General features: G+C 38.8%; 1 protein-coding gene across 1 annotated transcript in view; it reads left to right on the top strand.

Moving 5' to 3' along the window:
* The first annotated feature begins 73 nt into the window (after positions 1-73).
* Positions 74-16,079, top strand: part of GABRA4 (gamma-aminobutyric acid type A receptor alpha4 subunit) — a 36,867-nt gene continuing 20,861 nt past the window's right edge. Inside the window, exons 1-7 of the mRNA XM_030948101.1 lie at positions 74-217; positions 328-446; positions 9,545-9,612; positions 12,038-12,258; positions 12,361-12,443; positions 14,203-14,346; positions 15,694-15,846. Of these exons, the coding sequence (XP_030803961.1) occupies positions 135-217; positions 328-446; positions 9,545-9,612; positions 12,038-12,258; positions 12,361-12,443; positions 14,203-14,346; positions 15,694-15,846 (871 nt within the window). The 5' untranslated portion in view covers positions 74-134. The remainder of the gene's footprint in view (positions 218-327; positions 447-9,544; positions 9,613-12,037; positions 12,259-12,360; positions 12,444-14,202; positions 14,347-15,693; positions 15,847-16,079) is intronic.

Here is a 16,079-nt window from a genome sequence, read left to right as displayed (position 1 = left end):
CGGGCGCTTGGCAACCGGGGCGCCGCGCATGTGGGACCGCCGGGGGCCGCCGCTCCCCCGCCGGGCCCCGCGTCCCCCTCCCCGCCCCGGACGAAGCATTTAACGTGCCCAGGCGTGAAGTATGGCATGCAAAGATGGTTTCTGCCAAGGAGCCAGCCATCGCCATGTCCTCGGGTCTCTCCATCGCCCTCCTGCACTGCCTGTGCCTGGCGACCTGGTGAGTAGCCCGGCGGCGGCGGCGCCGGGGCACCCGGGCGGCCGGTCCGGTGCCGCTGCTCCCGCGGGCTCCCGGCGGCTTCGCTCACCCGCTCCCTCTTTGCCTCGCAGTCTCACCGGGCCGCCAGGGCAGATCAAAAAAGAGGAGAAATTGTGGCCGGAGAATTTTACCAGCATCCTGAACAGCCTCCTGGATGGCTATGACAACCGGCTGCGACCGGGATTCGGGGGTACGGTGGCGGCGCGGTGCCGGCGGCTGGGGCGGGGGGTCGCTGGGCTGGGGCGGGGGACGCAGCGCTCAGCGCTCGGACCGACCCGTTGCTGACCGAAAACGTGGGGGTGTGTCCCCACTCCGTGCTCCGGGGTCCGAACCCTCTGGGAGGGGCCGGCAGCGAGGCAGAGCCCGGCCCGAAAGCCCGGGGGGTGCTGCGCAGTCCCGGACGCGGGGGCCCCGCTGGGGCGGTCCCGGGCTCAGCCCCCGCTTTGCTGCTCTGCCCACATCCCGGGCTCGGGCGGCTGCTGCTGCGCTGGAGGAAGAAATAAGCGCTGAAGCCGGTGCGCGTTGGCTTGGTGGGGATGGAGTGACCTGTCCAACACCCAGATTCTTCTCGTTCGTGGCAGGTTTTGACCCATAAATGCCACGATCGGGTCCTGATAGAAACAAGTGTACTTTTACCAGCCTAGGAGGTTAGGTCTGATGGATTCTGTTCCCCTAGTTAGGGAGAATCAGAGCTCAGGTGCCAGTTCTTTACCACAGTTGCTGAAATTCCAGGTTTGATTTAAAGTAGTAGACTTGATTGCTGTATAGGAATTAGACGTGGCGGGGTTTTAAATTTGCCTTCACCTGTGCTCTGCGTGTGGGGGTTTTGGGCCTCTTCCTTTCCCCAGGCTGTTAAGATGCAGTTTTGTGATGCTGAAGAAGCAGCCAGACTTGTTCTTCTTTATGAATTTGATGTTTTTGTGCAGGGTCTTGGAACCAAAAATCATTAAGATCCAGGCAAAATAAAAGTTTATTTTGTAATCTGGAATGAAGGTATTGAAATTGCAAATTTGGAAGTAAAATTAATATTAAAATATGTATTAAAAAATACTACAGACCTTTTCATGATGCTCAGAGCTGTAATGAGGTTTTTATAGGCTGCTTCCAATACAGGATTGAATGAGATCCTTGCGTAGGTTTATGTTGCAAAATACTTTCTTCCTCCTCTGAAAGTACCTTCTCCACACATGTGATCCATCCACACTGACATATATGCCAGCACATTCCCCACATGCCATATGCAGTGCTCTCACATGCATGATTGTGATTGTTAAAGGACAGCACCGGGCACCCATGGACCACTCTTATTATTTTGAGTGTGTCAAATAAATGAGGCCTTCTTAAGTTAGCTTACACATCAAGTGAGAAGGAAGCTAAATTTATTAACACCCGGAGGAGTCATTGGGAACTGATAGTCTTTTGCAATTTAGTCTTTGTGGAGAGGTTACAGACACTTCTGCACGCGTACAAGAGATGTGCTAAGTTTGGCATCATTTTAGGTTGAATGCCAAGTAATTAGTCATCTAGAAAAGATGCTTTATGAGCATTATCAGATTTCCAAAATTAAACCACCAGTAAATATGTAATATATGGTGATTTTTATTTTAATACAGTTGTCCTTTGCAAGATGTTTTGCAAGAGTAGGTATTTTTCCCCTGTAAGTGTGGAAGACTTTCAGCAAAACGCAATCAAGGAGAAAAAGTTCATCGTATCTTCTTGAACTTTCACATTGGGAATATTGAAGTAAATGAGAGAGGGAGGCAAAACCTTAGATTTCAGCCTGGGGAAAACACCTCTGGGCCAATATTTCACAAAATGGATATTATTTTGCTTCTTCCTTCCTCATAACCATCTCTATGGCTAACATTTAACCACTCATCTTTGAGTTTTGAACTTTTAAGTAAAGCATGGAGGAAAATGCTTTGGTTTTAAAAATGATGCTTGCCTCCCTAGCTCCTTGCAGTGAAAATTATCTACACCCGATTTGAGAAGAACAACTTTGGATTAAAAAGACCAAACAACAAAACCAGCCAAAGAAAGAAATTTCTGTAACTCATCAGATTTCACTTTTTGACATTGCTCAGAGTAATAACTACAGACTATTTATTGAAATAGAGAATATAAAAATCAACTTTTACCTTTATTTTGGGGCTTTTTCCTGATAAATCTGTATCAGAAGTGGGATTTGTAGCTTGAAAGTGGGTCACACACTAGTTTATAGCATTGCAAACAAAATGTCAGAGGGAATGGGAATATTCAGAGATGGAAAGTATAGTGTGTTTTGGTAATGTTAAAGCTACATCACCTTCTGATGAACAGCAGAATACTTATTTTTGTTTTCTTCTTGAAGCTTATTTGCCATCTAGTTTTCACAGGGCCTGAAATGAAACAAAGGTTTTATTTTCAGAACAAAAGGCCTCACAGAGAACTAACTGATGCTGATTTTAAACTTCATATTGATGAAAATATTTCTAATTCTGGCATAAATTATGTTTAAAATCAGACTCGGGGAGGTAGCCAAATTCTGAATTTTGCTGGCACGTTACAGCATTACCACAAATAAAAATACATGAAGATAATTTACACGCAGAACAAAGTAGAAAATGTTTGATTTTGAAATTTCCTACAACTGGATTAATATTCTCCATACTATCATTAATTTGCACAATGTTTGGTAGTTTTGGAGGAGAAGTCAAATTACCTTAGCATGCTTACAAATGTGGACCTGGTTTCCCAGGGGAGTTGTGAACCCCAGTGGAGTATGTGGAAGCTTCTCTTGGTGGTAGTTATGCATTGACACCTTGAATTATAAGTTCGCTTTATTAAATGAATTCAATAAACTTAAAAAGTTGCTGTCACCTTATGAGGCACTGGGAGGTTTCGTAGTGTGAAGAACAAAACCAGAAGGGTTTATTAAAAAGGTTACTAAAAGACCATTTAGGTGAAAGTTCTCATTAAGCTGAGGCAGGGGGAGAATCTAACTCTCTAGATTTGCTACTCTTTAGTAGCAAAGAAATGTCACCTAGAAATTGAATGAAATAAAGCAGAATGGGCAGTTTCATGTAGGAAAGAAAAAAAACCCTTGCAACTGCTGTCAGGAAGACTTTAAATGCATAAGAGTTTTGAATTTGGGTAGATGGAAGGTATTTAGGGACTAATGAGTAAAGTAATGCTGTATGATGTTTGAAAATAGTGTGATGGAAGTGAAGTTAGTTCATTCCCTACACTGTATGTTCTGTATGCAATTTATAATCCAAGTAGGTTTCGTGGTCAAAACCACTTTACAAAACCAGTGTTTTTACAGAAGCTGCTTGTAGCGTCATTAATTGAAATCATCATCTGCTGGAAAACTTTGAGTGTACTACCAGAGTACTATTTTGATTCAGCTGTAAAAGTTTGAAGTAGAAGCATTTCTAGCTAAACCCGGTCTACAGTTTTCATATGCTTTTAAAATTTTGTGCATTACATGAAAGTTTCAGAAACTGTATTTTCTCTGAAAATCACCTTATTTTCTGATCATTAGTTTCAAACTGACAGTAGAAGTCCAAAGTCTTTGAAAGGAGAGTCTTACTCACTTGAAGTAAAAAGCCTGGGTCTGATTTGTCATTTTAAACCCTTGCATGGTTTCAGACTTTACCTGAGTGACTCTTGACATTAGAAAGGCCTGCAAGAGCTGATTCAATGCTGTATTGGATGGTAACTTTAAAAAATGTAGTGGTGTCTTTGAAATTTTCATGATACAGGAACTAATCACACTTAAACCTGGACTTAGAGATGTAGGAAGGAATAAAGAGACTGCAGCTGATGAGGGTGACAAGACTGTGTGCTGCTGTGTATCTTCTAATTTTAATGAATTGTGCCTTTCAGATGACATCTGATCTCTGGCATCTTGCTTTTAATGGCCAATTGTATGGCCAGACCAAAGAAAGAAAGTGCTGTGTGACTTGCCTCCTGCCCCAGGCTCTCAGGTTGGCTGTGGAACCCACTGACCACAAGCTGTGGCATCACCCACAGCCTGCTGCTGATGTGTTGTGGTGTGGTTGCCCATCAGTTAGTGAAAGATGGAGCCCTCTCCCTTCCTGAGTTCTGTTAATTTGTGTGAGGTAGAACCTGGCATAAGTTTTGAGTCTCACTATCAACTCCGTGTTAGCTCCGTGGCTTTCTCTTTGGAAATTGCCACATCCGCTGCTGACTCCTGAATAGAAGGAATAGGACTGTGTTCATCCATTTCCCTTTTTCTTTTCTTCCTCCTTTTGTGTTCTTTCCCATGATCTTGTGACTGAGTGCAGCTCAGTAGTGCAGCTGAGTATTTGGTAGAATTAAATATATTGGCCATTGTCTCCCTTAGGAAGGGTAGGAGAAGGATTCTGTGCCCCTTTAGTCTGTGTGTTGTTCAGCTGATGAACAGCATTTCTGAAGAGTTTCATTTCCTGTCTATGCAGGACTTTAGTCAGAAAATAAACGCAGAATACATTTGAAGTGCAAAGGCAATTTTCTGTTTTTAGAGAAAATAAAAATATCTGCATGATTATTTGCTCTTACTAGGAACTCAGGCATACCTTAAAGGTTCCATTGCTCAGCATAATAGATATTATAATTTATTTTCACTATTTAGATTGCAAATGGACTTGAAGTGAGCATTGAAAAGGGAAGTGGGTCATTTTTTTTTCCGGCAGTTGTCCATTCTTTCTCAGCTGGTGAAAGTTGGTGACTCAAAGCTTAACAGGATATGGTGTTAGATACCTGTAGGTGACAGATTTGAATTTGGCCTCAGTTAGTAATGCTTGAAGTCATTACCATCTGTCTGTTGTTCAGTGATCTGTACAAAATTAGCTGATATTCTTAGTCCAGTTCTTAGTAGACAGGTGTCCACATCATGAAAACTGGCACCAGTATCAGGCTTATTGGCTGGCTCAGCAGAGATGTTTTGCTGATAAATAGGCAAAGAAATAGTAGTCTCCTAATTTCTGGAAGTATACTGTTCCCTTTTCAGGTTCAGACATGCTGTTGGATGAACATACATACAGACAAAGGTTATTGTGTGATGCTGTGTTTGTTGTATTGTCTTTTGGTAGGGAATGTAGCCCATGTGTTTGAATTCTGCATTAATTTTTTAAAATGCCCTACCTACTTCTGGCTTCTGAGCAGAATTCTTACATATAGCAGGTGACCTTAGCTGTTCTTTCTGATAGAATGAGACAAGAGAACATATTTCATATGATGGGGCTTTTTTTCTTTTTTTTCCTCACTTAAAAAATGTCAACCCTATTCAGGCAGCAAGAACTTGGAAAGAGAAAACACCAAATCTTTCACACGTAGTTATATTTAAAAAAAATCTGTGGCAACTACTTTTTAATTTTTTTTTATGTAGCTATAGGAAATGATGTAATATGATTTTATGTGGTTTATATATCCTGGGATTGATCTCATAATAGCACCAATAACTGCACAGCATAACTGCACTTTGTATGTTGAAACCTTTGTGCAGGCTGGTTTGTTAATGTTTCCGATTAGTTGTGGGATCCTTGATGGCAAAATTTGCAATATACAGAAAGCTTGTGCAGGATTTGAGTGTTTACATACAGCAGGGATCTCTGCAGTGACAGTTGCCTATGGAGACGCAGGGATAATGGAGCCCGAAGTCTTTCACTGGGAGCAGTGCTGCAGCTCAACCCATATGTTGACATAAAATGCACGCGAGAGCTCTCTTGCACTCCTCTTCCCAGGGTTAGGGCCTGGCATCACTTCTTCAGCCCACATGGAACATCTATAACAGTGAACTATTCTGGCTTTTTGCAGGGGTTGCTTTTAATCCTGCCTGAGCTTCTTTAAAGTATATTATCTTGCAAGCAGTGATTCAGACGTAACTCTTCCCACTGCAGTGTGTAGGACTCTCCTCCTATTTCATTGACATAAAAATACATACCAGTATGATATAAATAGTTCTTCAGCATTCCTGAAGATTTATGGTGGATGGATACTTTGTGAAGATCCATTGAGGGGTAAGCCCAAATGGTCATGTTTAAAGTTAATTGGCCTTCTTACAACTCACTGCATTTTATTGCCAGTAATAGAGCGTTAAGGATTCTAATAGGATCTTCTGCTTGCAGAGCCTGAGTTGATTAAGTGGTGCAACATATTCGTTTTGGAGGGCTGCTTAAATCACCAGTAAAAGTAGGTTAGGTGACTACAGATCACCTCCTCGTTGACAGGAATTCCCACGATTAATAATAGTTTAAAAAAGAGGCAGCAGCATGACTCACTATTTATACCCCTGCTATTGTTACCAACTATGTTTTCTTCTAGAACAAGAAGAATAAGAGGTAGGTATTGGTGTCGCCATAGATACTCCTGGGTTGGCATTAAGTACTGGGATGTGCTAGAAAATCCAAGATTTGTCATTTCACAACTGTTAAGGCCAGTGTAGGTGGAAGACGTGGAGCATGAAAAGGCTGCAACTGGAGAGAAAGCATTAAGGAGATAGTCAGCTTCGCTGTCTTTGCTCCTACCAGACACTGAACTGTTTGGCCAAGGTTTTGGCTGCAAATCAAGGATTTGTATGTCTGTACTAGCTGGATAACTGTTATGATGTTTAAAGTATCTCTAGGTCCGCATTCATCTGCCATTTTCTAGTGTAATAAAATGTGATTTTCACATCTGTTTTGTTACTCTTCTGCCATGATGTTGGACAAGCAACCAAAATATATTTTGTGGCCTCATAATTGTCTGAGAGTTCCTGCTTCCTTCTTTCTCATGGGTTATACTAATAAATATTTGAGGGCAGAATAGCAGTTACTGGAGAGTGAACTCAAACATAGTTTTAGTCCTGTGCTGCTGCTATAGTGTTTCTAAATAGCATTAACGTGTAGGCTTGCTGATTTGGAGATTAGCTTCTTGATCTTAGCTTCCCCCTTCTTTCTGAGAATCTCCCAAAAAACAAAGTTGCAATGCCTATCGCCCATGAAGATGATCATTTAATAAAACAAAAGAAATCAATGTCTGAGAAGCAGCTTGTGCCTTTAGGAAAATCTGTCCCTGTGCTCAATTTGGTATGATTGTAAAATTACAGTGTTCTGTGAACTAAAGAAAAGACTATACCATCAGAGGAAAAGCACTTAAAGGTCTGGGGTTTATTTAAGGACTATTCCTATTTAGTTTCTTATAACTAACAAAGCAGTTGCTGAAAGGAATTCAGGCACTTGTCTCTGTTACTCAGTAAAAAGGGAGTACTGAATATTGAACTCAGTCCCTGAAAGGGATTCCTTCAGGAACTGAGTGCAGCATTCAGTATTCTCTTATTATTGAGTAACAAAGGCTAATTCCTGTATTTTCTTATTAAAGCTGTGTGGGAAAATGAATTTTTCACTTCTGTAGAACTGATTGCAGAACTATTTCAAGATCGAATGAAATAAATATCTATGTATTTAAATCAACCCTGGATAAATTTTAAAAGTGCACTTATGGGAGATCAGTGGTAATTGAATCTCGTCTATTTCTACATGAAAGTATGACTGGGCTTTTCTCTCCTATTTTCTAGCACTGTAGGTAAAGGTCTTCACTTCTAATCTCTTGGAGCTCTTCTGCTCTCCAGAAATCAATATATTCAGGAAATGTCATTGGACCATGTGGCTAGTAAAATGAATGATCTAAACCCTCATGGATTTCCCTGACTGATGAACGCTTTGTTATTTGTAGAAAAGGCTGCAGCTTCCATGTTTAGGGAGTAACCCATTGCAAAACAAATGGCATGGTATGAAAGTGTGTTATCTGGAACTTGGAGGTTGCTTCTTAAAAACCTCTTTGAGACAGACATGCCAAACTATATAACTTTCCAGGGAGCTCTGAGCTACCAACTGTTGTACAGCGGAATTTCTTATTTTATTTTGAAAAAATGCCCTTCTGAGAAACTTAGCTTCCAGCAAAGTAATCTTTTTGACATTTAGATGAAAAATTCTTAGCTTTTCATCTCTAAATAATTGGCAAATTCTGTAGTAAAACAATTTTGCATGGTTCTCTTTTACTTTTTGTTCACAGCTTGAGACTTGTTCTAGGTGCAAGAACTTCAATTTCCCTGTTTTCCCATTGCTTACTTCTTTTTTTATCTTTTACCATTTGATTCAAAGTGACATCTGTGAAGACTGATTTTTTAGATTTTTTTTTCTTTTCAAGTGGGACATTCTTCTGCTGCTAACTCTGTTGAATCTTTCCTTCTTTCAGCTTTAGATTGAAAATATTATGATAAAACCTGATTTATCAGACTTGAGCCACTTATCCCTTTTAGTAATTTGAGTTGTAGGGGTTTAGAATCTGGTTGTGAATTTTTAGATGATGCATTGTTTTTCAAACAGATACTGTTTGGTAAGACCTTCAGTACATTTCTTTATCAAACTTATGATGTGAGTTAATTACCTGAATTAAACTGTTAGCTAATGCTTTGATCACAAAATCATCATAACAGCTGATCATGATTAGCAGCCTTCTAGAGTGTTACATTAGGAGGAGACCTAAATCCCAGTGAAATTAGTGCGTGTTTTTGGTTTAAGGGGAAATGTAGAGCGTATGAAGAGTGAACGCCCATTTAAGATTTCAAGGTAGTAAAAGAAATAATACATTAAAATGAAACTGCTTTCTCTGATGGTTGATTTGCTGTAGGCAGCTGTGAGAGTGCAAAACCTCTGTTCAGTGCACTGTTTTTGGCAGTGTCCTAAGTATCATTGGTTCTTTCAACACAGACATTGTAGCAGAATCTTCATCTTGGTTCAAAGCCTCAAAGGTACTTAGACCTCCAACTTTTATTTTGGATATTAGTATTAAAGCACTTAAGTGCATCTCAGGAAGTGGATGCAGTTCTTGATCCTGCGATACTAAATTACTTGGTACGTGGCATGCTAATGTCTGTTGTCCAGTTATTGCCACTAGGTCCAAATATTAGTAATGAATGCTTTGAGGAATGTGGATTTCCGGGATTCAGTGCTTGTTGTAAAGTATAATGGTGTTTTTAGTGAGCCTTTTAATTTTTTGGCATCAGTTTTCTTAGCACTTGAGTCAACTTTGGTTTTCTGAATGAGGATTTGCATGGAAATACTGCTTTTGATTTACTTATGTGGTAAAGGTAATTGAGCAGTGCTTCTTATTTGAGACTTATCTGAATTGACCTCTGTTTGCATTTTGCTCTTGCTCGTCCACAGAACCCTGAAAGCGGTAACTGTTCACACACCAGGATCATTTATGGGAATTGTTGACCTGCAAAATTCAAATTTTCTTGCTCACTTCCTTTTCATACATTAGGTCCTGTTACTGAAGTCAAAACAGATATATATGTCACCAGTTTTGGACCTGTTTCTGATGTAGAAATGGTATGTATTCCTGGGATTAAAATGCCATTTCCTGGTTCTGAGAAACCATTAGCTGCAGTAGGAGTGGATGCTTCATCTGTACTGTTCTGTCAATCATGCAAATTAGGCAAGATTAGTAACAGCTTAATTTACAGGTTATAATTAGATACATAAGGCCTGATTCTGGTCACACTTTCAGTGGGTTTTGGCTGGCTTAAGAAATTCACTTCATGGGATTTAAAACAGATTTTCACAGCACAGAGGCAGAATCCAGCCTTGCAGGGAGTGTCTAAGTCAGTCTACTGTGAAAACATGTAATATCTTTGAAATTGCTTTTTATTTCTGAAACTTGTTTTATTCTCAGGTGAATAGTAATGACATCACTTCAAAGATACTTGTTGACGTTTTCATTTCAGATGAATGCCCTTTGCTGATCTTTGTGCTCCTTTAAGCATCACTTTCAGCAAATGTTTGTCTGACAAGAGTTTTCACAAGTATATTCAGAAATTAAACGTCCAAGTCACATCGCATGAAATAGTAACAGAGGAGAAGTATTTCATTTGCATGTTCTGTTATTTGTGGCTGAATGGCTTTTGATTTCAAGGTCAAATCCCGCAAAACTCTCATCAACTTCTAAAATACAGTGATGCACCCTTAAATCATACAGCAGTTGATCTTTTTATAACATAATCAAGAAATCCCATGGAAATAATGCAGCCATATGTGTTGAACTGAACTTCTTCATGGAAAAAGCACTTTCAGGGTAGTAATTTTCTTCCCGTATAGTGCTGTTGTTCACTTTGTGTTGCACCTGACTTAATTCTGTTATATGGAAAGGTATGTGATAGCAAGGTATTTTTCCAGAGCTACAGTTGTGACAGCACTCTCATGTTGAAATGCATCTTACCCCTTTGTTGGTTATCATGTGCAGTATGATGCTGATCAGAGTGACAAGGGGTACAAGAATGTGGTCCCAAGGAAATCTAGTAATAGGTGCCTCAAATGTGCAGGGAGGGCTCCATGGCATCTCTCAGGTTTCATTTTCTGGGGAAGTTATTAGTTATATTGGAGCATATATCTAGGTAGAAGTGAGAACATGGACTGAAGATGGGTAAGGAACTCGCAAAAACAGAGTTTATTTCCCCTTTCTTCAATAAGGATGATTTAGGAGGCTATTTAGGGATGCAGGAATTGTTTCTGGAATACTCTTCAGTTAATATATCCATTAGTGATCCAATGTAATCTGAATGTGGCTGCACTCATATAAAGCTTGCTGCAACAGTGACGTGTGCTATGGTCTCAGTACAGGGGAGGTCAGAACGTCTTTTTAGTTGCTTTTGTACCCATTTTCATTTTATGAATGGTTTTCATTTAATGAAAATGGTTGCAATCTTGTATTACAAAATCTGTCAGGTAGAAGCTAATAACAGAAACTGCTACTTATGAGCTATGAAGTTGCCAGCAAGAAATGACACTAGAGGAGACACTTTTCATGGATTAACTATAAATCACAGCGGAGGATAAAGTTATGGAAAAGAAGATATACAATCCTAAGATGCATTACACTAGTAGTCATGCCTCCTGCCAATGCAAATAGATACGGTCTTACAAGTAATTTCAATGGAGACATTACACAGAAGAATTTGAAATCTAGTCAGAAAACATTGTTTGGCTAAACAACAAAATCAAAACTGTAAGTTAGAAAGGACTTAAAGCCTTCCATGTGACCTTTTTCATTGCTACATGGTAGTTTTTTTTGTGAAATGCTTTAGCTTCCCGAGATGAGAAATGCATTTTTTCATCCATTCATTCACATTTGATTTCTCATGATGTGCCGCTGCAGTTGTTTGCATGTTTTCGTTGGAGTATCTGAGTGGCTTTTCTGAGGAAGTTAAGGGGATAGTTACATACTTTGAAAAAATGTAGATATATATGCAAATCTCTATATAATTTATTGTCCCTGTTTTGTGGGCATGGCAAAAGACTTATTTAGCTTTCCTCAGTTAAAAGCTTACCTTCCATGAGATGAAGTTGGGTTTTCTTTCCTAACTTTAAAGTGGAACTAATAGTTTGTCCTGGTATTTTCAATTAAGCCAGCAGCAGCTGATCAGTGGATATATTTTCTTTAAAAATCTGTTGACAATTCTTGTCAGAGATAATTTTGTTTCCAGTTATATGCTTGACTTCCAATTCAGTTGCCTGCTTCCTGAAACTTAATTAGGTTAATTATTCCTTGATGATTAAATGTGTAGCAGTTTATGGATATGACTAATGTAAGAAATTAAGCTATTAAGAAATACACAAGACACTTTAATTGGTGGAAAGATGTTTTTGTAGTGGACTTAGGATTTTCTTCTCTAATGATTTCTTTGCTCCTGAGGGATTTCTTCTTTTACAGGAAACACACATGCAAATGTGATCTTTGTTTTTCTGCAATTTAATACAGGAATATACAATGGATGTCTTCTTTCGTCAGACATGGGTAGATAAAAGATTAAAATATGATGGCCCTATTGAAATTTTAAGACTTAACAACTTGATGGTTTCGAAGGTATGGACTCCTGATACTTTCTTCAGGAATGGGAAAAAGTCTGTTGCACATAATATGACAGCCCCAAATAAACTCTTCAGAATAATGAGAAACGGCACCATCCTGTACACAATGAGGTATCTAATGTGTTTGTTTGACTTCTTACAATTACTGTATGCAAAAGTTGTACTGCCTAGACAAAATGGCAACCAGAGACTATTTAATTTGTTCCATTATAGGCTTACAATAAGTGCAGAGTGTCCCATGAGATTAGTGGATTTTCCCATGGATGGTCATGCTTGTCCTCTCAAATTTGGGAGTTGTAAGTTGCAATTATCAAATTTCTTGTAACTACAGAATTTAAATAGTAGAAGTAAATTTTGAGCAGTTACTAGACTTTATGAATTTATAGAGTTATGTCTTGATATACAATCTCTATGCAGACAAAACTCCTGTTGATTTCCTCAAGACTTCAATTTAGCACCTCAAAAATTAAACCCAGAGAACTAAAAAGCAGGTGGTGATTCAGCTATTATGTTAAACCCCACTATTCTGGACACTCAGTTGCTTGAAATGTGTAGTTTTTCTTGGTTCCTGGGGAGGAATTGGATAGTCAGTGAAGTGAGAGGTTATCTGGAGAAGAGAAACTTACCTTTAAACAGCCAGGTAAAAGACACGTAGGGAAGCAGGCTAGCTGACTTTCTGTACAAGTAGTGGAAGCACATTGGCATCTTAAGAAAGAGGTGTAGGTTATGTGCAGAGGTTTGATGTCTAGTTGTAATTTTGTGTCTGCTGGCCTGTAAGAGGAGTATACACGGCAGGTTTAGACTCAATAAATAACTTTTTAACTGGTGAGAAAAATCTTAGTGCAGATGACTCTTCTGCTTTGAAGTCAGATGTAGGTTTTTGAAAAATATGCAAATTTTGGATAGAGGAACAGTTTGGGATTTCTGCACAACAAACAAGAGAGGGTAGCTGTGGCTCCCTGATGTGAATCCAAAGCAGAGACCTCTGAGAGCCCCTGGAAATGGTTGGTGCACTCCATTAACTATCTTGTTATTCTTTTAAGCCTTCTTGGTCACTGACTTCTCTGCTTTAGACCCTCCAGTGGCTGGACATTAATCTGTTTTCCTTGACCCTAGAGCCTGAAGTCAGAAATTGCTGGAGAACCTTCAGAGATTTTTCATTGCATAAATTTAGCTTATACAGCTGGATAGTCAACCTGAACGGGGGTATGAAAGACACAGCTCTGATACAATTTTTCATCAGTGGAGACGAGGTGCTGCAAGATTTGTCTTTGGTAGCAGCTGATGTAGGTTTGTCTTTGGTATCAGTATGATAGGGGTGCTTTGATAGTGAGGGCTCATTCACAGTAACAGCTCTTCAGACAGAATCACCACTCAGCAGGAATTGCTGAACACCAGTCTGGTATTTCCCACAGTGAAACTTGAAATAACGTGTATCCATTTCAAATGTAAGACTGATTTGATTCAATTTTAACAGGAGTTTGGACTGCGTAGGGATTGAATGCTAGCCCTAAGACATGTCTTTTGCATTAAATGTAAAATGTTTCTTTGTGTGTGCTTATTTTGGGGCCGTTGTGAATTCTTTACTGACCTACGGTTTCTGGCAAATATTTTAAACAGAAGTTTAAAATGTTGCCATTTTTAGTATAATCATCTTTTTTTGTAAAGTAATGTGCGCCCAATCTTCAAAATATATCCTTCTTGTACATACTATTTTCTTTTTTATATTAGTATATTTTATTAGTAAAATTGTAGTTAGAAATTGCTAAAATAAATATGAACTTTGCATGCCCAGTAAGGGCTGATCCATAAGGGGTTTATGTTTAGTCTTCACATTCACATGTTAAGTGAATTTATGTGTGACACTTGACATATAACCTCAGCTCTTATTTATTCTACTCAAAGGGTGGCTTTTTGGGGGTAACTTAACATGAAGGGTATCTTCTGAAATTGTTCATGTATATTTTACTGTTTGGGTTCAGTAGCTTTGGCTTTGGTTCTTAGTAAGGCATGAGAAAAAGTTTCCTATTTATGCAAACTGATGCTGTGTTGTAGATGCTTATCCAAAGAGTGAAATGATTTATACCTGGACAAAAGGACCTGAGAAGTCAGTGGAAGTTCCTGAGGAGTCTTCCAGTTTAGTTCAGTATGACCTGCTTGGGCATACGGTATCCTCTGAAACTATTAAATCTATTACAGGTAGGAATCTCGTCAGTAGAAGTCAACTTGAGGTAAAACTAACCTGTAACATTGCCCAAAGCCTTTTTTCTTTTTCTTCCTGTAAGTTTTATTCTGCTGAATGTCATAGGGTATGTATTAAGGGCTGAGAGTAAATCTGAATTAGGTTTCTGTCCTTGAGATTTACATTTGCAGATTCATTACAGTAGATTGCGACAGTCTTTCAGAAAGCTAGAATGAGATCATTACTCCAAGGGACAAAATGAGCATTTAATCACTGCTTAAAATGCAGTTTGGAGAGTCAAGAGGATGCCCGGGTGAGGAAGTAATTTCTCAGCACTGTATCCACATTATGTGCAAAAGACTTCCTTTGTTTGGTGGTGCAAACAGCTCGGGATAGAAGTACAGCATACAGAATGGGTTATTAAAACCATAAAAACCCTCTAGCCAGATAAGGGTAGGCACAAATACGTTAGTCACAATAGATACTTCTGCTGATTTGTGTTGTAAGAAATAAGGCGAATGGCAACTACAGGCATCCAAAATGAGTGAAGTATCGCTGATGAGCAGTGTGGTGATAAACAAGCATATTCCCAAAATATTTTTAAAATTTGGAATCATTTTCTAAGCATCAGCAGGTTTGGGTGTTGTGAGATAGTCAAAATGAAACCAATAAAGCAAATATATTTGATGTATTGCTCTACGGATGTTTTACTCAAAGATAAAACGGCATTTTGCTATTCACTAGGAATTTACTTCTCAGCATATAGATTATTATGAGTTAATTTAAAAAAAAATCCTTGCTGTCCCAAAAGGCTCATTCTGTAGTGCTTTATTGTAGACAGTTTATTGCGTTTATGGTAAAACTGCTTTTTTGGTCTGTTTGCTTAATATGAATTACAACATTTTAGATAAATTTAGAGTATTTTTAATTCTTCTCACTGATTTGTTTCATTATCATAGTGGGACTGACTTATAAATCTAGCAAAAAGTTGAGATGCTTGCATAACGTTTGATGTGTATCATTGTTCTTAATTTTTTATTCAACAGGTAGGTACCACAATGTTACAGATACCGTGGTAGGTAGATAAATTGTGTTGAATTCTCATCTTCAACAGCTGTCAAAAGGATTTTTAAAATCATGCTTATACTGTAAAATGTAATTCAGTATTAGTTGTATTATAGCATTTTTGATATCAACTTCCGTGTAAGGACCTACTCTTTCTGAGATTTTTAAACAAACCTTCATTCATTCTTGTTCTGAGAAGATGTCTTTCTGTGCATGTTAAATTATATGAATAGCATAATTTTAAACAATCCTACTTGAGAGTCTGAAACAAATTTTATACTCAGATTTTTTTTTTTTAGGTGAATATATTGTTATGACAGTTTATTTCCATCTCAGACGGAAAATGGGTTATTTTATGATTCAGACCTACATCCCATGCATTATGACCGTGATCCTCTCTCAAGTTTCATTTTGGATAAATAAGGAATCAGTACCTGCTAGAACTGTATTTGGTAATTATTTCCTGTTTTTAACTTTTTCTTGTACTTGCTCTTTTAATAACTCTCACTAGAATAGGCCTTTTCAGTGCCTTGGGGTATACTCCATGCTGTTGCAGAAACAAGGGGATAATTTAAATTCAGAGGAAATCTTGATGTTGATGTATGAAGAATGTTATTGAGTGCATCCTTGGACTCTGAGGAGAAACTTGGAATGTATAACCAGAAGGGTGGCATGATAACCTGTA

This window comes from Camarhynchus parvulus, chromosome 4 (genome assembly GCF_901933205.1).
Source record: "Camarhynchus parvulus chromosome 4, STF_HiC, whole genome shotgun sequence".
In the NCBI taxonomy this organism is placed as follows: domain Eukaryota; kingdom Metazoa; phylum Chordata; class Aves; order Passeriformes; family Thraupidae; genus Camarhynchus; species Camarhynchus parvulus.
Note: the sequence above shows the minus strand (reverse complement) of the source record. Positions and strands in the feature narration are given on the sequence as shown.